General features: G+C 43.1%; 1 protein-coding gene across 2 annotated transcripts in view; it reads right to left on the bottom strand.

Moving 5' to 3' along the window:
- The window catches only part of syt14a (synaptotagmin XIVa), a 132958-nt gene that overhangs the window by 99932 nt on the left and 6828 nt on the right, over window positions 1-26198 (bottom strand). For both annotated transcript variants that reach the window (XM_055639699.1, XM_055639698.1), the window contains exon 2: window positions 23257-23304. In XM_055639699.1, the coding sequence (XP_055495674.1) occupies window positions 23257-23304 (48 nt within the window). The remainder of the gene's footprint in view (window positions 1-23256; window positions 23305-26198) is intronic.

The raw sequence follows: 26198 nt of genomic DNA, 5'->3' as shown, positions 1-26198 counted from the left end.
AATCCCTATCAGGATGGTCTTAAACCCTTCCACTTCCTTCTGCAACAAAATCAAACCATGAACAAATTCTCATTTGACTCATTTCGCTCCCTACAAATGATAGGTACCCAGTAATCAAGGGCAGCCGCATGGGGCCGTTTTTTTCATTGACCAGTCCTGATGTAGTGTTTTGACCCAAAATGTCAATTATTCCAGCACCCATGGATGCTGCTTGATCTGCTGAGTTCTTCCAGTAGAATGTTTATTGCAATGGCTATTTTAAATTGTAACATACAGGGAAACCGAGTTTCATAGCCAAACCAACATGGCTAGCTGCAAAATTGAATTACTATTACTCACATGCATTGGGATGTCCTGTGACTGTTAATATTGAATTAGTCTTATGATCCTCTACAATTATGTTATAGCATAATCTTTATGTTGCATTGCACCTATGAGTTTGGGATTTCTGCTATTTTAGATTTCCATAATCATAGAGTCATAAAGCATTAAAACAGGCCTTCTGGCCAATTTCCCACTGCCGGACGAAATGCCAGATGCCCCATCTACACGTCCACCTGCCCATGTTTGGCACATATCCCTCTCAACCTTTCCTATCCATGTACCTGTCCAAGTGCCTTTAAAAGGTTCTTATAGTACCTATTGCACCTACCTCCTCTGGCAGCTCATTCCATGTACCCACCACCCTCTGTGTGAAAATGACACCCCTCGGGTTCCTATTAAAATTATCCCCTCACGCTTTAAACCCATGTTCTCTGGTTCTTGATTCCCTTACTCTGGGTAAGAGTCCCTGTACCCTATCTATTCCCCTCATGATCTTCTACACCTCAAAGTGTCCTGTCAATACTGTGATAATTACCTGTCACAACTACCAAAGCGAAGCCCGAAACGTTGCCTATTTCCTTCGCTCCATAGATGCTGCTGCACCCACTGAATTTCTCCAGCACTTTTGTCTACCAACATATGACAGATATGCATAATCATGCAAATTACGAGTGTTGGTGCTGAACACCCTTCAGCGAAATCTGAGCCATGAACTGTTTTCTCTGAAAATGCTTTCTGACAATGTTTTCATATTTTGCATTTTATTTTTCAGATCTTCAGCATCTGTAACATGTAGCATTTTGGTCTGGATACTGTAACTTAAATATGGATAGCTGTGTATGGACCAAATTATGGCAAAGAAATAGAAAACCTGATATAAAATGGCTAACAGCACAGTCCAAATGTATTTATTGACTGGAATGACTTCTGAAGGAAGCCACGTCCAAACGGCATTCATTGCCTACTGTAGTTTGTGAAAAACACCTCATGGAACATTCTCCCATCAGTTGCACCTCATTGGAAAAAGCATCCTCATTCCATGAAGGTGTGTTTTTTGGCAGCAATATAACTTCCAAATGAAACCTTCAAAATTACACTTCTTGCTTAAATTTTCTTCTCCACTTGCCAGAAAACATGTACTGCCGAAATCACAAGCAAGTCGCTCCTGAATTTCATAGCAGTGACCATCCATATCAAGCTGTGACATCAAGCTGCGACTTAGAATCAACAAGTACTCAAATTATTGACTTCAATTGCTCACCCATTCATTTTTCTATTCTCCCTTACAGTATTTCCATCTTATTCTTCATGTATATGATAAATTCCTGCATAGTTTTGCAAGTGGGGACATTATTCACTTACAGGCTTATGTCAAAATACCTTTTCTAACCACTTCTATGAGTATATTGGATTTACATATGTGAGTTGATATACCTCTCAACAGTATGACACTTGCACTATGTAAGGAACTTTGGCCACAAAACCAATAAGGCAAAGATGATGAACTTTCATTTTGTGGGACTATATTCCTGCCTTACATCCAAATTACATTATTTTGACTGAAAAAAAAATGCTCTCTGTTGAGCAAACTATTTTTCATTGTATTTTGCTCAGAATAGTTTAGTTTTTGAGATACAGCGCAGAAACAGGCCCTTTGACGCACCGAGTCCACACCGACCGGGGATCCCCACACACTAATACTGTCCTACACACCCTAGGGACAATTTACAATTATATGAAGCCAGTTAACCCACAAACCTATATATCCCGGAGAAAACCCATGCAGGTCAAGTCAAGTCAAGTCAAGTTTATTTGTCACATACACATACGACATGTGCAGTGAAATGAAAGTGGCAATGCTCGCGGACCTTTGCGCAAAAGACAAACAACCAAACAACCTATAAACACAATCATAACACACATATTCTTTTACATAATAAATAATGGAAGGAAAAACGTTCAGTAGAGTTAGTTCCTGGTGAGATAGGCGTTTACAGTCCGAATGGTCTCTGGGAAGAAACTCCTTCTCAACCTCTCCGTTCTCACCGCATGGCAACGGAGGCGTTTGCCTGACCGTAGCAGCTGGAACAGTCCGTTGCAGGGGTGGAAGGGGTCTCTCATGATATTGTTGGCTCTGGAGTTGCACCTCCTGATGTATAGTTCCTGCAGGGGGGTGAGTGAAGTTCCCATAGTGCGTTCGGTCGAACGCACCACCCTCTGCAGAGCCTTCTTGTCCTTGGCGGAGCAATTCCCAAACCAGATGGTAATGTTCCCGGACAAGATGCTTTCCACCGCCGCTGCGTAGAAGCACTGGAGGATCCTCGGAGACACTCTGAATTTCCTCAATTGCCTGAGGTGGTAAAGGTGCTGCCTTGCCTTACTCACGAGTGCTGAGGCGTGTGATGCCCATGTCACATCCTCGGAGATGTGGACTCCAGATATTTAAAACAGTTCACCCTATCCACAGGATCCCCATTTATCCTCAATGGAGTGTACGTCCTCGGATGATGTGCCCTCCTGAAGTCCATGATCAGCTCCTTCGTTTTTTTGATGTTCAAGAGGAGGCTGTTATCCTGACACCAGAGTGCTAGATCAGCCACCTCCTCCCGGTAGGCCTTCTCGTCGTTGTCTGAGATCAGGTCCACCACCACAGTGTCATCAGCAAACTTAATTATTGAGTTGGAGCTGAACCTAGCCACACAGTCATGTGTGTACAGGGAGTACAATAGGGGGCTGAGGACGCAACCCTGGGGCGATCCTGAGCTCAGGGTGAGGGACTTCGATGTATTCCCTCCCATCTTGACTACCCAGGGCCTGGCGGTGAGAATGTCCAGGACCCAGGCACACCGGGAGGTGTTGAGCCCCAATTCCATTAGCTTCCCGGCCAGTGTGGTGGGGACTATCGTGTTGAAGGCTGAACTGTAGTCTATGAACAGCATCCTCATGTAGCCCCCCTTCTGGCTGTCCAGGTGGGAGAGAGCGGTGTGCAAGACCTGGGAGACCGCATCGTCCGTGGATCTGTTCGGACGGTATGCAAACTGCAACGGGTCCATGTTCCGAGGGAGGAAGGCGCAGATGTGTTTCTTCACCAGCCTCTCAAAGCATTTCATGACTACCAAGGTAAGGGCCACCAGACGGTAGTCATTCAGTCAGGCTGGGGAGGCATTTTTTAGTACCGGTACAATGATGGATTTTTTGAAGCGGGCAGGGACCACGGACTTGTCCAGGGAGAGGTTGAATAATGTAGTGAGCACTGGAGCTAGCTGCGTAGCACAAGACTTGAGTACTCGCCCCGAGATGCCATCGGGGCCTGCAGCTTTTCTCGTGTTCACCCGTGTCAGAGCCCTCCTCACGTCGTGCTCGGACAGCGAGAATATATGCACATTCCTCCCTTCAGCTTCGGTAGCCAGCCCGCTGGTGGTATTGTCGATAGTCGGCAGACCTGGAGTGGTGTTGCCCCTCTCGAAACGAGCGTAAAAGGAGTTCAGGTCATCAGCTAGGGAGGTGCCGGCACTTGCGGATGAGGGAGGGGTGCTCCGGTAGTTGGTTACAATCTGTAGCCCCTGCCACAGGCTTCTGGTGTCTTGCTGCGGGGAGAACGTACAAACGCGATAGAGACATTACCCGCAGTCAGGATCGAACCAAAGTCTCTGGCACTGCAAGACAGTAACTCAACCGCTGCACCACCATGCCGCCCTAAATGTACCTCTAAATCAAAGAATCATAAGAATTATAGCACAGGGGGTGAATCATGAGATAGAAATTGAGCTACTTATGTTGCTCCCACTTCCTGGCTCTCAGCTCTTAGCTTTATAGTGCCTTCATGTGCCCGTTGCACTAGCGTTTAAATATTTAAAGGTAATCATAGTCTGAATCTCACTGATTCCAACAGTGCTTGAAGCAATAAGAATCAGATTGCAACTATTCTTAGGATAAACAATATTGCACAAAGCCACTCCTTTCTCCAATTAATTTAAGTCTTTGCCTCTCCTCGTGTAAGTTAAATGGGTCAATTCTCTGCAGCATGTCCAAGATTCATAATATTATTCACCTCAAGCAAATCTCCTCTCACCCCATTTCGTTCAAAAGAAAACAATCCCTGCACAGTTAGCGTTTCCTCATAACTGTAATTCTCCAGCTTTGAAAACATCCTCATATATCTCATCTGCACCCTTTTTATTCTATCACATGCCTCTTTAGTGTAGTGGTCAGAACTGCAATAGAGTCATAGAGCAGTACAATACAGAAATAGGTCCTTCAACCCAACCCATCCATGCCGACCAAGATGCCCCATCTAAGCTTGTTCCATTTACTCACGTTTGCCCCATATATCCCTCTAAACCTTTCCTTTCCATGTACCTGTCCAAAGGACCTTTAAATGTTGTAATTTTACCTACCTCAACTACTTCCTCCAGCAGCTCATTCCATACATCCTTCACCCTTTGTGTGATCAAATTGCTCCTCAGATTCATATTGATAGATCCATCTATCAATCTTTATCCCCTGTACCCGACTTCCCAGCATCTACTCCACCACCTACCAAGGCCCCTCCTTTCAACATCTCCACTGACCTCCTTACCCCTCCTCCACACTGCTTCCTTTCCCAGTTTGACCTGGTCACCCCTATTGAAATCTCCAAACTCATCAGCTCTTCCAAACCCACTACCTGCTCCCTCGAACCTCTCCCCACTCCCCTGCTGAAGTCCTGCCTCCCCGTTCTCTGCCCCTACCTCACTAATCTCTTCAACTTCTCATTGTCCCAAGGAATTGTCCCCTTCACTTTCAAAACTCCTGCTGTTACACCAATCTTAAAGAAACCTGGTCTTGATCCCTCCTCTCTCATTAACTACCGCCCAATCTCAAACCTCCCCTATCTTTCAAAAACCCTGGAGCGTATTGTTGCGTCGCAACTTCATTCCCACCTCCTTGCTAATAACCTACTTGAACCATGTCATTAAAACCTTCTTCTTTCATCTCCGCAACATCGCCAAACTCAGACCCTCTCTCACACCTCCCGCTGCTGAAAGACTCATCCATGCCTTCATCTCCTCCCGACTGGACTACTGCAACTCACTTCTCCTTGGCATCAGCTCCACCTACATCAACCGACTCCAACTGGTCCAGAACGCAGCCGCCCGACTCATCACCCACACCAAATTCTGTCATCACATCACTCCAGTCCTCAAACAACTTCACTGGCTTCCCATCTCCCACCGGATCAACTACAAAATCCTGATCCTCACCTACAAAGCCCTCCACGATCTGGCCCCCCCATATCTCACTGACCTCCTCTCCCCCTACCAACCCTCACGGTCCCTCAGATCCACGTCAGCTGGTCTCCTCTCCATCCACAAGTCCAACCTCCGCAATTTTGGATACAGAGCCTTCTCCAGGGCAGCTCCCAGGCTCTGGAACTCCCTCCCCCAACTGATCCGCAATTCCGTATCCCTCACCATCTTCCAGTCCTGCCTCAAGACCCATCTCTTCACCTCTGCCTATCCTTAGCCCCACGTCCCCCTCCCTTTTCATCTGTGCATTAATTGCCTCATTTTGTTTTGTATTGAATTCTGTCTTTACTTTGTGTACTAGTCATGTCTCTACTATTTATTTCATTCCCCTTACATGTTTTTCCTCTACCTGCTAAATTTTTGTAAGGTGTCCTTGAGAATCTTGAAAGGCGCACATAAATAAAATGTATTATTATTATTATTATTATATTAAAAGTTTCCCTTCTCACCTATGCCCTCTAGTTCTTGATTCCACAATCCTTATTTATTCCCCTCATGATATTTTATACCTCCATGAGATCACTCCATGGTCAGCCTCATACTCTCCAAGGAATAAAGTCCTAGCCGCCTATCCAAACTCTCCCACAGCACAGTCTTGGAGTTGTAAATCATCTCTGAACTCTTTCCAGCTTAATGGCATCTTTCCTACTGCAGGGTGACCAAAACTGAACACAATGCTCCAAGTGCAGCCTCACCGGGTGGTGCCACCATTGTGGCAGCGTTGCCAACAGTCAGTATGTCCTTTCTACTGCTTTTATTATTTTAAGTATGTTCTAAATGTTTGTTTCAATGCTTCGTGGTTAGATTATGTGCGGGGTGATGGGGGGAGGAATAGGGAGAAACTTTTTTTCCAGTCACTTACCTTGACGGAGATGCAATTTTCTCTGTGTCGCATCTCCACCCCCCACCCCGTTTTGCAGCCTAACATTGTGGAGTGGTGCAGCCTTTCCTGGAGATTGGTCCCGGAGCTACAAGTCGCAGGCGTGGTGCAGAGTTACCATCGTGGTGCCCGGGATCCTTTGCTGAGGATCGCCAGCAGAAGAGCTCCGACCGCGGGCCTGTGGACTTTAACACCATGAAGCTGCGGTCTCCGGTAAGAAGTGGCCGACTCAGGAACACCATGCCACAGAGTGTTCTAATCCGTCCCGACACTGGAGTTTCGATCATCCCGACGAGACGGCTTGGACATCAGACCATCGGCAACGGCAAGTGCAGAGGGTTCAAGGCCCCAACCACAGGTGAACATAGAGGATGATGACTGAGTTTTATTGCCTTACATCACAGTGAGGAATGTGGATTCCACTATTCCCAGGCTAATTAAAGCCTTCTTCAACCGCCTGTCTATCAATTATGCAACTAGCAGAATACTATGTACTTCTACATCCATATCCTTCAAGTTTACAACTCCCTAAATAAAACTCCATTAGCTATTCCTCTACCCACGATCCAGTTGATCAGGATCCCGCTATAATTTTTGATAACCATCTTCACTGTCTACAATACCAATTATTTTTGTGCATCTGCAAACTTACTACATTCTCATCCAAATTGTTGATAGAGATGATAAACAAGAATTGGCCGAGCATCAATCCCTGAAGCATGCCACTAATCACAAGCCTCCAGTCGGAAAAACAACCTTCCGCCATCACCCTGCTTCCTACTACAAAGCCAATTTTGCATCTAGTTAGCTCTCCCTGGAACCCATGCAAACTAACTTTCCGAACCAACCTACCATGGATAAACTTGTAAAAGGATTGGTGAAGTCCATATAGACCATGTCTATGACCCTGCGTTCATCATGTTTCTTTGTTACCTCTTCAGAAAATTCAAACAAATTTGTGGGGCATAATGTCCCACATATTCCGACTATCCCCAATCAACCCCTGTCATTCTGAATGCATGTGTATCTTATCTATCAGAATTCTGTCCAGTATTCCCACCACAGATATCAGGCTTACTGGTCTATAGTTCCCAGGTTTTTCTTTGCAGCCCTTCTTAAATAGAAGCACACTATTCGTCATCTTCTTGTCTTCCAGCACTTCACCCTGGTCTAACTGTGACCCAGGACTCCTGAAATTTCTTCCCTAGCTTCCCACAGTGTACTTGGATATATCTGATCAGGCCCGGGACATTTAAGTACCTTTATACATTGTAGGATGTTCAGCACCTCCTCAAATAGAATATAGATCATCTTCAAGCTATTTCCAGTAACTATCCCAAGTTCCCCAGTTATATATCTTTTCCCATGGTAAAAATAGAGGAGAAGTATTCATTGAGGATCTTGCCTATCCCCTGCGGCTCCACACATTGAAGGCCACTTTGATTTCTGACAGACCCAATTCTCTCTCTATTTAATGTTTTTTCCATAAGATACAGTCTATTCAGAAAGTATTCAGACCCCTTCACTTTTCCACATTTTGTTACGTTACAGACTTATTCTAAAATGGATTATCATCTTTTTTATCATATTTTTATCATCAATCAACACACAATACCCCATAATAAAAAAGCAAAAACAAGTGTTTAGAATTTTTTGCAAAGTAATTCAAAATAAATAACTGAAATATCACATTTACATAAGTATTCAGGCCATTTACTCAGTACTTTGTTGAGGCACCTTTGGCAGCGATTACAGCCTCAAGTCTTCTTGGGTACGACTCTACAAGCTTGGCACACCTGTATTTTGGTAAGTTCTCCCATTCTTCTCTGCAGATCCTCTCAAGCTCTGTCAGGTTGGATGTGGCGCCTCGATGCACAGCTACTTCCAGAAATGTTCGATCGGGTTCAAATCCAGGCTCTGGCTGGGCCACTCAAGGACATTCGCTGACTTGTCACAAAGCCACTCCTGCGTTGTCTTGGCTGTGTGCTGTTGGAAGATGAACCTCCGCCTAGTCTGAGGTCCAGAATGCTCTGGAGCAAGTTTTCATCAAGGATCTCTCTGCACTTTGCTCCGTTCATCTTTCCCTCGATCCTGACTAGTCTCCCAGTTCCTGCAGCTGAAAAACATCCCCACAGCATGATTCTGCCATCACCATGCTTCACCATAGGTATGGTATTGGCCAGGTGATGAGCAGTGCCTGGTTTTCTCCAGACCTGACGCTTGGCATTCAGGCCAAAGAGTTCAATCTTGTTTTCATCAGACCAGAGAATCTTGTTTCTCATGCCTTTTGGCAAACTTCAAGCGGGCTGTCATGTACCTATTACTGAGGAATGGCTTCCGTCTGGCCACCTTCCCATTGGTGGAGTGCTGCAGATATAGTTGTCCTTCTGGAAGGTTCTCCCATCTCCACAGAGGAACTCTGGGGCTCAGTCAGGGTGACCATCGGGTTCTTGGTCATCTCCCTGACGATTGCTCAGTTTGGCCGGGCGGCCAGCTCTATGAAGAGTCCTGGTGGTTTGAAAGTTCATCCATTTAAGAATGACGGAGGCCCCTGTGCTCTTCGGGACCTGCAATGCTACAGAAATTGTTTTATACCCTTCCCCAGATCTGTGTCTCGACACAATCCTGGCTCGGAGGTCTACGGACAATTCCTTCGTCTTCATGGCTTGGTTTTTGCTCTGACATGTACTGTCAACTGTGGGACCTTATATAGACAGGTGTGTGTCTTTCCAAATCATGTCCAATCAATTTAATTTACCACTCGTGGACTCCAAGAAAGTTGTAGAAACATCTCAAGGATAATCAATGGGAACAGGACGAATCCAAGCTCAATTTTGAGTGTCATAGCAAAGTGTCTGAATACTTAGGTAAATGTGATATTTCAGTTATTTATTTTTAATTACTTTGCAAAATTTTCTAAACACCTGTTTTCGCTTCTCATTCTGGGGTCATCGTGGCTATCCCTCGAGATCGAGGATGATGGTCTGTTCTGTTGTTTTTATGGACTCTCAGGTGGCTTAGGAGTCCAATCCTGGCTTTGAAAGTTCTTCGGCATTCAGGACAGGTAATTCCAGATGGCAGATCGGGCTTTGGTTGTTGCTGCCTCTCTTTACGTTTTCTTTTAATTCTGTGCATCTCTTGACTTCGATGGTTGCTGTTCCTTCTTGGATGATGGTTTGCCAGAGTTTCCTGTCCTTGACATTGGTTTCCCAATTGTCAATGTCGATTTCACATTTCTTCATGCAGGCTTTTAAGGCGTCTTTGAATCTCTTCTTTTGTCCGCCCATTTTACGTTTGCCTTCTTTAAGCTGGGAGTAGAAGGTTTGCTTTGGTAGACGCTCGTCTTCCATCTGAACAACATGACCGACCCATCTTAGTTGGTTCTTATGGGGTATTGTGTGTAGATTGATGACGAAAAAAAAGTGAATTTAAAATATAGGCTGCAACGTAACAAAATGTGGAAAAAGTGAAGGGGTCTGACTACTTTCTGAATGCACTGTACATAAAACCTCTGGAATCTCTTTAATCCGAGCTGCCAGAACTATCTCATGCCCCTTTTTGCCCCATTGGTTTCCTTCTTATGTACACTGCTCTATACTCCTCCGGGAATCCACGATCCCAGCTGCTTATACCTGACCCATGCCTCCTTCATTTTCCTGACTATATTGTCAATTTCTTTCAACACCCAGGTTTTAGTCCAACTTGCCTTTCCCTTCACTTTAACAGGAATATGCATGTCTTAAACTCACACAATGACACTTTTAAAAGCATCCCATTTTCCAAATATACCTTTGCCTGCAAACAACCTACTCCAATCAACTTTTGCCAGTACTAGCTAGTCACGTAGGCACAAACGACATCGGGAAGAAGAGGAAGGAGGTTCTCCAACATGAGTTCAGAGAGTTGGGAAGAAGACTGAAAGGCAAGACTTCTAGGCTGGTTATCTCTGGATTGCTTCCAGTATCTCGTGCATAGAAAACATAGAAAATAGGGGCAGGAGTAGGCCATCCGGCCCTTTGAGCCTGCACTGGCATTAAATATGATCATGGCTGAGTGATCCATGGCTGAGGACAGGAACAGGGAGATAGGGGATCTGAATGTGTGGCTGAGGGGCTGGAGCAGGGAGCAAGGATTTAGATTTATAGACCACTGGGATCTCTTTTGGGGTGGGAGTGACCTGTACAAAAGGGACGGGTTACACCTTAACTGGAGGGGGACCGACGTTCTGGCAGGCAGGTTTGCTAGGGCTACACGTGTGGGTTTAAACTAAATAGTGGTGGGGAGGGAAGGGATTGACAAATTGGGAGTATAAAGATGGAGTTGAAGGGGAAGTGACTACAGGAAAAATTACAAAAGATTCTCAAATTAATGGGACAGAAAGTTCGAGAAGGGATAAAAGAGTAAGGTCAGGGCCAATTGCGAGCGGTGCGAGGGGGGACGTGAATACGGAGGTCAAAGTGCTGTATATTAATGCGCGAAGTATAAGAAATAAAGTGGACGAGCTTGAGGCTCAGTTAGTTGGCAAGTATGATGTTGTGGGAATTACTGAGACATGGCTGCAAGAGGGCCAGGGCTGGGAACTGAATATTCAAGGGTATACCTCCTATCGAAAAGACAGACAGGTGGGCAGAGGGGGTGGGGTTGCTCTGTTGGTGAAGAATGAAATTCAGTCCCTTGCAAGGGGTGACATTGAAACAGGAGATGTGGAATCAGTATAGATAGAACTGAGGGATTGTAAGGGTAAAAAGATCCTAATGGGACTTATCTACAGGCCCTCAAACAGTAGCCTGGGCATGGGGTGCAAGTTGAATCAGGAGTTAAAATTGGCATGTAGCAAAGGTAATGCTGTGGTTGTTATGGGAGATTTCAACATGCAGAGAGACTGGGAAAATCAGGTTGGTACTGGACCCCAAGAAAGGGACTTTGTAGAGTGCCTTCGTGATGGATTCTTAGAGCAGCTTGTAACGGAGCCTACCAGGGAGAAGGCAATTATGGATTTAGTGTTATGCAATTTAGTGTTATGCAATGAACCGGATTTGATAAAGGACCTCGAGGTTAATGAGCCATTAGGAGGCAGTGACCATAATATGGTCAGGTTTAATCTACAATTGGAGAGGGAGAAGGGTAGATCGGAGGTGTCAGTGTTACAGTTGAATAAAGGGGACTATGGGACCATGAGGGAGGAGCTGGCCAAAGTTGACTGGAAAGATACACTAGCAGGGATGACCGTGGAACAAAAATGGCAGGTGTTTCTAGGAATAATACAGAAGGTGCAGGATCAGTTCATTCCTAGGAGGAAGAAAGATTCCCAGGGGAGAAAGGGACGACCATGGCTGACAAGGGACATCAGGGACAGTATAAAAATATAAGAGAAGTACAACGTAGCAAAGATGAGCAGGAAGCAAGAGGATTGGGTAATGTTCAAAGAACAACAGAAGATAACTAAAAAGACAATACGGGGAGAACAGATGAGGTACGAAGGTAAGCTAGCCAAGAATATAAAGGAGGATGGTAAAAGCTTCTTTCGGTATGTGAAGAGAAAATAATTAGTTAAGACCAAAGTTGGACCCTTGAAGATCGAAAAAGGTGAATTTATTATGGGGAACAAGGAAATGGCAGATGAGTTGAACAGGTACTTTGGATCCGTCTTCACTAAGGAGGACACAAACAATCTTCCTGATATAGTAGTGGCCAGAGGATCTGGGGTGACGGAGGAACTGAAGGAAATCCACATTAGGCAGGAAATAGTGTTGGGTAAACTGATGGGACTGAAGGCTGATAAATCCCCAGGGCCTGATGGTCTGCATCACAGGGTACTTAAGGAAGTGGCTCTAGAAATTGTGGATGTATTGGTGATAATTTTCCAATGTTCTATATACTCAGGATCAGTTCCAGTGGATTGGAGGGTAGCTAATGTTATCCCACTTTTTAAGAAAGGCCAGAGAAAGAAAACAGGGAATTATAGACCAGTTAGCCTGACATTGGTGGTGGGGAAGATGCTGGAGTCAATTATAAAAGATGAAATAGCCACACATTTGCAGTTTGGATAGCAGTAACAGGATCGGTCCGAGTCAGGGGAAATCATGTTTCAAGGGAGATGCAGCGAGACCTGGGTGTCATGGTACACCAGTCATTAAAAGTAGGCATGCAGGTGCAGCAGGCAGTGAAGAAAGCGAATGGTATGTTAGCTTTCATAGCAAAAGGATTTTAGTATTGGAGCAGGGAGGTTCTACTGCAGTTGTACTATTGCTGGAGTATTGCGTACAGTTTTGGTCTCCAAATCTGAGGAAGGACATTATTGCCATAGAGGGAGTGCAGAGAAGGTTCACCAGACTGATTCCTGGGATGTCACGACTGTCTTATGAAGAAAGAATGGATAGACTTGGTTTATACTCTCTAGAATTTAGGAGATTGAGAGGGGATCTTATAGAAACTTACAAAATTCTTAAGGGGTTGGACAGGCTAGATGCAGGAAGATTGTTCCCAATGTTGGGGAAGTCCAGGACAAGGGGTCACAGCTTAAGGATAAGGGGGAAATCCTTTAAAACCGAGATGAGGAAAAAACATTTTCACACAGAGAGTGGTGAATCTCTGGAACTCTCTGCCACAGAGGGTAGTTGAGGCCAGTTCATTGGCTATATTTAAGAGGGAGTTAGATGTGGCCCTTGTGGCTAAGGGGATCAGAGGGTATGGAGAGAAGGCAGGTACGGGATACTGAGTTGGATGATCAGCCATGATCATATTGAATGGCGGTGCAGGTTCGATGGGCCGAATGGCCTACTCCTGCACCTAATTTCTATATTTCTATGTTTGACTAATCTTCTGGAAATTTTTGAAGATGTAACTTGGAAAATGGACAAGGGCGAGCCAGTGGATGTAATGTACCTGGACTTTCAGAAAGCATTTGATAAGGTCCCACATGGGAGATTAGTGGGCAAAATTAGGGCACATGGTATTGGGGGTAGAGTGTTGACATGGATTGAAAACTGGTTGGCAGACAGGAAAAAAAGAGTAGGGATTAACGGGTCCCTTTCAGAATGGCAGGCAGTGACTAGTGGGGTACCGCAAGGCTCGGTGCTGGGACCGCAGCTATTTACAATATACATCAATGATTTGGATGAAGGGATTCAAAGTAAGATTAGCAAATTTGCAGATGACACAAAGCTGGGCGGCAGTGTGAACTGTGAGGAGGATGCTATGAGAATGCAGGTTACTTGGACAGGCTGGGGGAATGGGCAGATGCATGGCAGATGAAGTTTAATGTGGATAAAGTTCAGCGTAGGTTTACAAGGTTAAATTCCCAGGATGGCGGGGCTGTCATATGCTGAGAGAATGGAGCAGCTGGGCTTGTACACTCTGGAGTTTAGAAGGATGAGAGGATATCTTGAAACATATAAGATTGTTAAGGGTTTGGACTTGCTAGAGGCAGTTCCCGATGTTGATGTTGGGGGAGTCCAGAAACAGGGGCCACAGTTTAAGAATAAGGGATGAGCCATTTAGAACAGAGACAAGAAACACTTTTTCTCACAGAGAGTTGTGAGTCTATGGAATTCTCTGCCTCACAGGGCAGTGGAGGCAGGTTCTCTGGATGCTTTCAAGAGAGAGCTAGATAGGGCTCCTAAAGATAGCGGAATCAGGGGATATGGGGAGAAGGCAGGAACAGGGTGCTGATTGGGGATGATCAGCCATGATCACATTGAATGGCGGTGCTGGCTCGAAGGGCCGAATAGCCTACTCCTGCACCTATTGTCCATTGTCTATTGTCTCCCTTGTGTTTTTATAACCTCAATGTTCTAATATTCTATTTATCAGCTGATCAAAACAAATATCTCTGGTAAATTTGAAATTTCCTAATCTACCAGTCTTTCTGCTATCAGGAATTTGAGGATACAAACCTGTTCCCTAGATACCTTTCTTGTTCTACGCTGCTTAGGATCCTTCTATTTCTATATTCATATTGTTTGCCACCGAATTCCCTGGATTTAAATTTTTTTACAAATTCATCTATTTCACTAATCCATCATAATCTCCTGCTTTAACCCAGACTGTTCCAAGTTCCCTGGTCTTCATATCTTCCTCCACAGTAAAAACAAATAAGAAATATTTATTCAAGATTTGCTCCTCTCCTGCGGCGGCTTCACTATTGGTGACTATGGTTTCTGAGGGGCCTTCATTAAGTGTTTCATAGCCCTTTTTGGTAACATCTTCATCATAAATCAAAATTATTGATACAAATTGCAAAAGCGAGGGACCTAGGACTACATACTGCAGTGCCCTACATTCAAGAATATGCTCAAGAATACCATTAGTAGGATACAGAGTAAAAACATATCATTTTGATCACAATTAAAGTTACTGAAGAAAATAGAAGCTTAATGATACTAACTAGATTTAAGAACAGCAGTAGGTTATAGGATCGTTGAGCCTGCTCTATCATTCATGCTCTATCAAGATCATGGTTGATCTTCCATCCCAGCTCAATTTTCCTGAACTCTTTCCCTGTCCACTGATTTTCCTATTATCCAGAAATCTATCAATCTCTATTTTGAATAAACTCATTGACTGAGCATCCACAACACTCCCGTTTAACGAATTCCCGAGATTCACTGCCCTCTGAATGAACAAAATTTCTCCTCATCTCAATGTGATCACTAAGGGAGGATCTGCATTCTTATTTATGGCAAATCACATCTTTCCTTGTGAAGCAACAATCGGCATCAAGGCAAAGGTTGCTAATTAAATGATACTGGAGGTGTCAGCACAAAGACACTCATTGAAAGTGTACTGTATGTAGCAGCTAAATGTTATCCTCTCTAATGATTTTTATACATTCCTTGTACTTTGGAGGGTGCTTGAAAACCTCCACTGAGTGGTGAAGCTGGGAAGAGTATCCCTTTAATTGCTGATAAAAGCAACATAGCAGCATTTGTGCTTATAGATCTACTGAATCTGATCCATGCAGGCCAACGGTTGCATCTTTGAGCTCCTATTTATTTCAGTAAGAGCTGAATTGAGTATTGCATAAACAGTAACATCATTAAGTGCATACCTGAGGCTGGAAAATGTTCAAGAAGAGTTTCACCAGAAACTCGCCAGAGTATCACTCTAATCTTTGATTTGTGCATAAAAGAGCATTACATAAGTTTAAAAACTAGTTTATGCTGAAATGTTCATTTTAAGGTGAAACATTTATACTGCACTCTTTGGCCTCATTAACAAAGACCTCAAATATCACTTTACATATTTGCCTTGATGGCTTTGTCCCAAAGGGACAAACAATTACTTGTTGTTTCAGCTCTGGACTATTACAAGATGCTACTGTTGATGAAGTGCTCAAGGTTGCATTAGGAAGTCACAAAATCACCATAACCAAGGAAAGATTCTCCTCCTAGTCTTTAGCCCATCGGAACAAGCAGGTGCAGTCAGGATATTAACTGCATTGCAGGCTTTCCCAAAATGCAGGCAATCAGACAATGTCCTTTGAGAATAGATCTCCCATCAGAAATGTCAGAGGCTTTCCTGTGTATAGCAGATGCCAGGCATGGATACGATCACAGGCACAACCCAGACATCATCAATGGAGCTGAGATGGTCGACAGCCTTAAGTTCTTAGGCATTCACACCTTTAGCAACCGAACCAGAACATTTCATTCTGATGTGGTGATCATGAAAGCACACCGGCGAATTTACTTTCATAAACATCTAAGAAGATTTGGCATGTCCATGAGGATTCTATCAAATTTCTACAGATGTGCAATAGGAAGCATTCTGATAAAAACATAGAAAATAGTTGCAGGAGCAGGTCATTTGACTCTTCAAGCCAGCACCGCCATTCAATATGATCATGGCTGATCATGCAGGTCAGTACCCCGTTCCTGCTCTATCCCCATATCCCTTGATTTCGTTACACCTATATCCAACTCTCTTTTCAATACATGATAAGATGCATCTCAGTATAATACCTCTGGTATAATAGCTGCTCCGATCTTAACCACCTGAACGTGCAGAGAGAGATGAATACAGTCTAATTCATTACAGGCTAATCACTTTCTTCCATCTAGTCCATCTTCATGGTGCGCTGCATCAGGAACACTGGAAGTATCATCCAGGGAGCCTGTCACCCTGGTCTTTCCCTTTTCTCTCTTGTACCTTCTGTGAGAAGATGCAGGAATTTGAAAGCTTGGATGTCCAGACTTAAGAACAGGTTCTTCCCCACTTCTATTAGACTAGTGAACTCATGTGTTAATGGTGATAGTTGTGAGAACTTGGAATGTGTCAGTAGGGAACAATGTGCTGAAATCTAAAAATCAGTTTCAGCAGGACATTGCCATAAGGAAACCCAACAAATGTTCAGTGAACTTGTTCCACATGGTAGGCTACTCTTGGTAGGTTAGTTCATATGGGATACAGGGAGAGCTAGCTGACTGAATATAGAATTGGCTTCATGAAAGGAAGCAGAGGGTGACGGTGGAAGGTTATTTCTCAGGCTGGAGGCCTGTGACTAGTGGTGTAACTCAGGGATTGGTGGTGGACCCTTTGCTGTTTGTGGTTTATATCAATGATTTGAATGAGAGTGTACAGAGCACGATTAGCATGTTTGCAGATGACCCAAAAGTGTGTGGCATCGTACAGGTCGATAGGGTGGTCAAGAGGCTTTCGGCACATTGGCCTTCATCAGTCGGAGTATTGGGTTTAGAAGTTGGGGGATAATATTACAATTGCACAAGACATTGGTAAGGACGTTAGAGTAGGTAACGGGAGTAGAAAAGTTGAGACGGTTGATATCCCGCTGGCAGTTGGAAATAAAAAGGTCTAAAGAGGGTAGAGGGCCATCTGGGGGAGTCCAATAGGAGGGGGACTGGTGGAGTCGGAGAAAGGGTCATCACTGGGTGGTGAAGGCTCTTCTAGAAAGAGGCATGGAGGCGGAGTTGACGGAAGAAGAGCTCTATGTCATGGCAGACCCGGCACTCGTTGATGTGGGGCGGAGAGGAACAAATGTAAGGCCTCTGCTGAGGACAGATTGTTCTGTATCAGAAAGGGGGAGCTCAGGGGGGATGGTCACAACCCAAAACGTCACCCATTCCTTCTCTCCAGAGATGCTGCCTGTCCCACTGAGTTACTCCAGCATTTTGTGTCTACCATAGGAAAGATATTGTTAAGCTGGAAAGGGACCAAAGAGGATTTATGTGGATGTTGCCAGAACTCAAGGGCATGAGCTATAGGGAGAGGTTGAGCAGGCTAGGACTTTATTCCTTGGGATGCAGGAGGTTGAGGGGTGATCTTATAGAGGTGTACAAGATCATGGGACAAATAGATTGAGTAAATATACAGTCTTTATTTCTCACCCAGAGTAAGTGAAGGAAGGAAAGATTTAATAGGAACCCGAGTGGCAGCTACTATCACATTATTTAAAAGACATTTGGACAGGTACATGGATAGGATAGATTTAGAAAGATATGGGCCAAATGCAGGCAGGTGGGACTAGTGTAGATGAGCATGTTGGTCAACATGGGCAAGGTGGCCTGTTTCCACGTTACGTGACTCTATATTCTCCTAAATGAAATTCTTACTCTTTATGCATTCACAAATAGCAATAAGGCGACCTTGAATACTGCTGTAATACCAAAATATGTGGAGCGGTTTTCGCACCAGATAAATGAGATTAGATCAAAAACATTTTTTAGAGCAAATTGATACAGAATTATGCATAATGATAAATAAGCATATCGATACAGAGGTATGTAAGGATAAAGACTAGCACAGAGATAAGAACAAAAATATTAAATTGACCAAGAAAATATGAAACACTTCTGTAGTCAACAAAAAAAGCAACAGGCATTTATATGCTTTCATTTCTTCACACCTGGAAAAAATTGTGAAAACCTACAATTTTACACCTGCCGCTTCAATGCTCTTTCAGCAATTGTCACCATCTTTTAAGTACCTAATACCTTTAGCCTTCTTACAGAAGAGATTAATGGTATTGCACAACTCACATAATGAAGGAAACCATCCAGATACATCATCACAAATATATTGCTGATGCTAGCTCAGAACTTAGGGCAGGATTTCTGGTTTTCTCTTGATGTGTTTTTGAGCATTTGCAAACAAAATTGGAGTATTAAAGTAGTTCCAATAAGCACATGAAAATCAAACAAATTATTAAAAATATGGAGCCACTTAAAAAAAATAAATGAAATCAAGTACAGTATTAGTACCACAGGATGATGTCAAGAAACTAATAATGAATGTGATTTTCATTTTCATTTCCCATTAGATGTGTAACGGGATTTATCATTGCTGTGAGTGCAGGCATTTTTTTTAATTTCACCATTATTAGAATGGTGTGCGGTAGTCCCATTAAATAGTCAATATGTTCATACAAATTTCCAACATTCTACTCTTAAAAGTAGTGTGGTAGCTTAATTTTTCACTGGGACTCTGTAGTGTGAGGGCGTAACTTTCAACTGCTGCACTTCTTTTTTTCTTTTTTTTTTTAAAGGAGCCACATCAATTATAGGTCACAATGTGACATAGAACGGAAACAGGTAATCTGGACCAACAAGTTCATACTGCTATTTATGCTCTTGAGAAGCCTCCTGTTCATCTAACCACTTCAATATTTCTTCCTTCAATATCTTTTTTACTCATCTATTTAGTTTAAATACATCCATGCTATTTGCCTCAATCACTTCTCTTGGTAAAGAGTCTACATGCTAATTATTTTCTATATAAAGAAGCTTCTTTGGAATTCCCATTTGGATTTACCTTATGTTCCTCCCCCACCCACCACCCCAATTAAATAACACCCAACCTGCCAGGAATCCCCAGCATTCTCTGCTCCTACAAAGTAGTCAGTCTGCCACAAACTGGAAAAGATGTTTATATCAAATTGCTGAAATCAGTGGGGAACCCCAAATGTGAAGATGAGATATCAGCCGTTCTTTGTACTTTGGTAGGATAGTTTGGGGTTAAAGACCGAAGGATCAGTGTGGGTGTTAAATGGAAAATTAAAATGATAGGCAACTGAAAACTCAGGGTTACCCTTGCAAAATGAATGGTGTTGTTCTGCAATTTAGTCATCCAAGCTGAATTTGGCGAATATAGCGGCGACCACATTGTGACCACTGAATAGCAGGTGGTGCAATTGAATCATTGCTTCTGCTGGAAGGAGTATTTGGGCTCATGGATAGCATGAGGGGGAAGAGATAAAAGAACACATGATGCATCTCTACCGATTATGTGGAAGGTGTTAAGAGGAGACCCACTGAAAATAGAGATTGGCAAAGATAAGGACAATCCTTTTTTTACTCTGCATTGGGGAAGGGACTGGAAAGAGAAGAGATACAGTTAATTTTTGGAATTATTATCGATTTGTACTGGAAACATTTACAGGAAGCCAACACAGCTTAACAGTAAAAATGGATGAAACAGAAGGGAATGTACCGCATGGTAATAATCTTCTGATTTTGACTTGTCTTTGGGATATCTGAGGAATTTTCCAGGGTTCTTTCTCATGTTTAGCCCAGGTGGTTTTTGGTTGAAGTCTTTTTTTAGCACCAGTGTATTAAATAGCCTTTTGCTAATTATTTTCAGTGAGATTAATTTATTCACATTATTCATTCTGATTCATGCTCTCTGGGTCCTGGGCAAATAAAATCCACTGCCAACAGCTCAGAGCAACGGTGCACAGATAAGCACAGGCACATTATACACAACAATCTCAGCATCAACCTGAAACATTAATTATTTCACCCTCCACAGATATTGTGTGATCTACAGATGGTTTCTAACATTCTCTGGTTTTTCCATTCCCAGCACAACAATATTTCAAAATTTGCCTGCAATTATCTGTCGTGATTTGCAAACACAGAGAAAACCCGAGATATTTTAGATAACCAGCCTGCTTTTCATGAAGCAATAATGAATGTTCACAGGCTTTGCTATCGATAACATGTGGCATGCATATCATTAAATAGTTCACCATTGCTATGTTCTGGACCAATCCGACAGGGAGGGGAAGGCAAAGCTGTAAAATACATTTGGACAGATATATGAATAGAGAGGGTTTGGAGGTTTATAGGCCAAATGCAGGCAAATGGGACAAGCTCAACATGCCATCTTGATCGCTATGGACAAGATGGGTTGAAGGGCCTTCTACCGTGCTGTACAGCTCTATGACTATACTAGACTAAGTGGAAAAAGCTTGGTCCCCCAACGCAATATACCATCACTCACCCATAGCCCCCAACTGCACAGGCACAACTAATTTCCCCTCATCCCTAGCACTCTCTCCCCCTCCTCTTCACCCTCCCTCTTCTTTCCCCTCTACTCCTCCCCTCCCCAATCCCTCCCTCACCTCTCTCTCCCTCTAATTTCCCCTACCCTCAGTCACTCCCTCCCTCCATAACTCCTCTCCCCTCCCAACCCCCCTCCTATCCTTCGATCCCCTACCTCCCCCACTCTTCACCTCCCCCTATCGCCCCACTATCCTTCCTCACCTCCCCCACTACCCTCCTCTCCCTTTATTCCCCACTCCCTGCCTCCCGCACTCGCCTCTCCTCGATCCCCCCTCCTCCCACTCTCCCTCCTCCCTCTTCTTTTCCCTCACCTCTTACCCTCCCTAACCTCTCCTTTCTCCTACCCTCCATCCATAACTCCTCTCCCCCCCCTACTCCCCTCCCCTCCCCCCCCCCCCCCCCCCCCCCCCCCCCCACTCTCCCTCCCCAGGATCTTGAAGTTGCCACTCCTCTCCCTTTTTGCGTGCCCCGGAGGAGCATCAGCCATCAGCGCCCTTAGAGCCAGGCCTTGGATCGGCCCGGTAGCACCAGCAGCTACGGCCGGAAAGGAGGGGGGGGACGGACGTTGTGATGGCGGTGCGTTTGAGACTCACAGTGGGCACTGGACGCTCTCCCCCACCAGGATCAAATTCTCCGCTTTCCGTTTGGGAACATCTCACGCTCCACTCTGGGCCGGGCCGCTTCTGGTCCCTCTGAAAATTGTGTCCGGTTGGAGACTTCCGCTGGCCATCCTCAGCTCCAGTAAAGTCGCGATGGCGTAGGAAGGGGCGGACTGTCCCGGGGAGTAACAGGAGAAGAGACTAATCCGCGCGGCGCTGACTGGCAGGAGAGGAGATCGATTTGCGCACGCGCGGTTTTTAAGATTTTTAAACCTTGCTAACTTTTACAATGTACCACCGATCAGAACAAAACTTGTTGCACTCGCAGCACATGAGGACGCTGACTGAGCTGGTGAAAAACCGTGAGTAGTTCTTCAGCCTAGGCAAAACTGTCTCTGGACATTAGAGCAGCATTTTACAGCTGAGACATGCAGTTAATGCTATTACGATATCTTACTATTTTACTGATTTTAATGATCTCCTAGCATCATAGAATTATGTTGTACAACAGCAGACCATTTAACTTAACACATGAGTGTCAGATCTTCGAAAGAGGGGAATAATTAATTTCACTGCCTTAGCTTTCTCTTTTTAAATTATGTATATAATTCCTTTTTGAAAAATACTATTTAATTAAAAAATTCCACAACCATTTTTAAGAAACCATTCATGATACGGAGCATCATTAGGGCCAGCATATCTTGCCCATCCATAATTTCCTATAAGAAAATGGTAGCATGGTGCTTTTTGATTCACTGGAATCCATCCAGTAAAGATAATCTCACAGAGTTTCAAATTTAAACCAAGCAATGATGAAGGAATAGTGATCTGGCTGCAATTCATGGCTTGTAGGGGAACGTGCAGGTGGTGATGTTTCCATGAGCCTGCTACTTTAGTCCTTCTTGTTGATAGGGTATGTAGGTGCATGAGGTGCTGTGTCAGTGGACTTGGCCAATAATGACTGAACACTTACCCGTAAATCTGCTTATGCCATTCTTTTTGACGGCATGTTCCAGTACATAGCCCCTCACTACCTCAAAAATAATATCCTCGTCATATCCCTCCGATGGCATAAGCTGTTTTAGAATGGTATAATCAGCTCTATTGATTAACATGAGTAAAATTTAAATTGATTGTTTCTTTAAAGCAGAAACAGGGTTAGTAAAGTTGAGGTGAGAGATTGGAACACCAGTTGGGGCGAGAGATTGGGACAGCATTAAATGGAATCACATTTGATTATTTAAAAAAATTTCCATTGAAAGTAAACAAGTTACAAAGCCAACCAATTATCCCCATGTGCAGATTGTTGACAAGTCAATAATAATTTTACACACACAAGGCTAATTTTCTATTGAAGCCTTTCATAATGAGTATAATGACCCAGTCATTTTGTTCTTATAGCTCGTATCAAAATCATTCCACAAAAACCAACAATTGAGTTGGTAAAAGAAAAACAATTAAAAAAACCTGACATAAATAGGAAAGAGATAGCTTGAAATAGGAACGTAAAGAGCCAGAAGAGAACCTCTATCTGACTTATCAAGTAAACACCACACATCAACAGCAGGAATTCAATACTTAAATTAAGAAAGTGTTCAGAAATTTCCTCTGTGAAATAAAATTGTTAGTCCTTTACTTGTGTTAAAAAAATAAAACATTTTATTAATCCATAATGCATATAACATTTTTTCTTTTGAGTACTTAAACAAAAAAACAGATTGGTCTCAAAAATAAGTCGCATCCACCACAAATAATCAAAGATATATTTATCCATAAATTCCCCTTCCTGCAACAGCCAATCCAAAACACAATGCTAAACATTGCAGAAATAATAACTTAATTAACTTCCAGAACAATTTGCTTACCTTTGCGGATACATATAAGTTCATGGACACCACAAGTACGTTCTCCACCTGAAAAGAGAAATGTATTCTTAGTTATTTTTGATTATATTTGACTTAAATTCTAAAGTTTGGCTCTAGGTATTATAGCATATACTTGAACGGAAATAAATGAAAGAGACTGCAATTTTTAAATACCTTTCATTTGCAAAACAAAGATTCACCCAGTTATACTCTGAAATTGAATTGGACAACAATAAGATTCCCTTCTGAATCATGCTGATAAATGGCAAACAACGTATCCACAATGTGATGGCAATAATCATCTCCAACATGGAGGTACTTAACCCTGATTGCACTACTCTGCATTGCAAGATCCAAGCTTAGATTTGCAGAACACCCCTGTTACAGTATATATCTGTAAAGATCAGCCCATCCATTTTCACTCTGGCCCTCATTCTATGATGGATCCTAATATTTCCATTATTACTATATTTCTTTATGATATAAAAGATGATTCAGCCCACCAATGCACCAAGTCTATACCAATTCACAGTGCAATGTAATTAATTCACTAATTACCCCCACAGTATATTCTTCCCACATTCTCATCAATACTGCCAGCCACACTACACCAGGGGGCATTTACAGTGGCCAAAAAACCTACAAACTTACATGTCTTTGAAAATGCACTAGGAAAACTGAGTACCCGAGGAAATCCACATGGTCACAGAGTAAACGTGCAAACTTTAAAGAGACAGAACTGGAAGTCAGTATTTAACCCAAGTCAATTAAGTTGTGAAGCAACTGTTTAACAATTACAGCACGGAAACAGGCCATCTAGGCCCTACTAGTCCATGCTGAACACCGACTCTCCCCTAGTCCCATCTACCTGCACTCAGACCATAATCCTCCATTCCTTTCCCAGACATTTACCTATCCAATTTATTTTTAAATGATAAAATCGAACTTGCCTCCACCACTTCCACTGGAAGCTCATTCCACACAGCTACCACTCTCTGAGTAAAGAAGTTCCCCATCATGTTACCCCTAAACTGTTGTCCCTTAATTCTCAAATCATATCCAATGTACCACTAACTTCAATTGAACATAAGCTCAAGGTACTATGTCATATATTTTGTTTATCTTTCATGTTGCAGTCCACAGCAATTCAACAATGTCACAGGGCATTTCTTGTTTAGAACAGAACTGGCCAATTCTGCTGTAAGGTCATTCTGTATATTTCAGAAGGTCAGCCCATCTGCCTCTATCCAGTGACCTTTTCAGCCAGCTAGCCACACATCCTAATTTACAACATCCTTCAAAGCTATATCACCACAATATAACAATGGAAGCAATGTGGTAGGGAGATTGCCAACTGGCATGGGTTAACAACAGCTGCTTTCTTGTGAACCTTAGTCATTGCCTCGTTTAATTCAATCCGTCAAGCTATCTTAACCGGAACTCGAAAGAGGGAGCACATTACGCCAATTTTGGCCTCCCTTCACTGGCTCCCAGTGCACATTCGAGCTCATTTTAAAATTATTTTATTTGTTTTTAAATCGTTGAATGGGCTCGCCCCGCCTTACCTCTCTGAGCTGCTCCACCCATACGCTCCTGCCCGGTGCCTCAGGTCAGCTGATCAGCTGCTCCTTGAGGTACCAAGGTCTAAGCGGAAGCTCAGAGGGGATAGAGCCTTTTCTGTTGCTGCTCCGGCACTCTGGAACACCTTGCCGTTGCACATCAGACGCCCTCACTGTCCATCTTCAAATCCACCCTAAAAACTCATTTTTATTCTCTGGCTTTCGACACTGGCTGAGACATTGCTCCTGTTTTTAGTGCTTTTAATGTCTTTTAATTTTTACTGTTTTATAGTTCTTTGTTTTACGGTTTTTAATAACTTCTTGTCCATGAGTTTTCATGTACAGCACTTTGTGGCAACTGCAGTTGTTTAAAGTGCTTTATAAATAAAGTTATTATTATTATTATTATTATTATATCAGTGCAGGAAAGAACTGCAGATGCTGGTTTAAATCGAAGGTAAACACAAAATGCAGGAGTAACTCAGCGGGACCGACAGCATCTCTGGGGAGAAGGAAATTGGTGACGTTTCAGGTTGAGAACTCCTTAATCATTTTAGGCGCCAAAAGGTTTGCCACATTGAGATGCAAACCAATCCACATAAGTCACATGGATGGATGGATGGATGATGGATGTCATTGTCGAAAGCAAGGACTGCGAGAATAAGCAAGAATGCTCTCGCTGAGCTAAGACGGTGTTGAAACAACAAACAAATAGAACTACATGAACTGCAAGAGCTCAAGTAAGCTGCCAATACTATTGCTGGCAAATCCAGAGACCAGCTAACCTTGCCAGTGATGTGCATTCCCCAATAACACTTTTTTATAAACTGACCAAACATAATACAACTTCACTAACTTTATTTCATTAATGAGCTTGAATAGTATTTTCTAGTTTTGTGTACTTATGTAAAATTAATCTAATATAAAACCACATTCTCTTCATGGCTATGTACTCTGGACAAACAAATATGGATATTTTATCTACTTACAGTTTCTTTGTAGGAAACCAATGAAATATGTTGCCTAAAATTTGTTGAAGATTAACCTAGTCACAATAGCTCTTATGAGTACAACTACACAAATGGATTGATGCAAACTTGTGATCTACTCAAACGTAACCAAATACTTTGGAAGTCTTAACCCAATCTAACATCTGAGCTTTGAGGAATGAGTCATAGGTTTACTCATTCACTGGTGGGACTTATTTCTGACATCATGGTAAAATAATATCATCCTATAGGCAGACAGTAAAACAAATTGAATATTATTCCCATATCTATATGGACCGTGTTTAAAAAAAAAAATTATGAAGACAATCATATCACCCGATTTAGTGAGAATTTCGAGTAGCCTTTAACGACTCATTAAGCAGAATATAAATAT

Source organism: Leucoraja erinacea, chromosome 8, assembly GCF_028641065.1.
Source record: "Leucoraja erinacea ecotype New England chromosome 8, Leri_hhj_1, whole genome shotgun sequence".
Classification (NCBI taxonomy): Eukaryota; Metazoa; Chordata; class Chondrichthyes; order Rajiformes; family Rajidae; genus Leucoraja; species Leucoraja erinaceus.
Note: the sequence above shows the minus strand (reverse complement) of the source record. Positions and strands in the feature narration are given on the sequence as shown.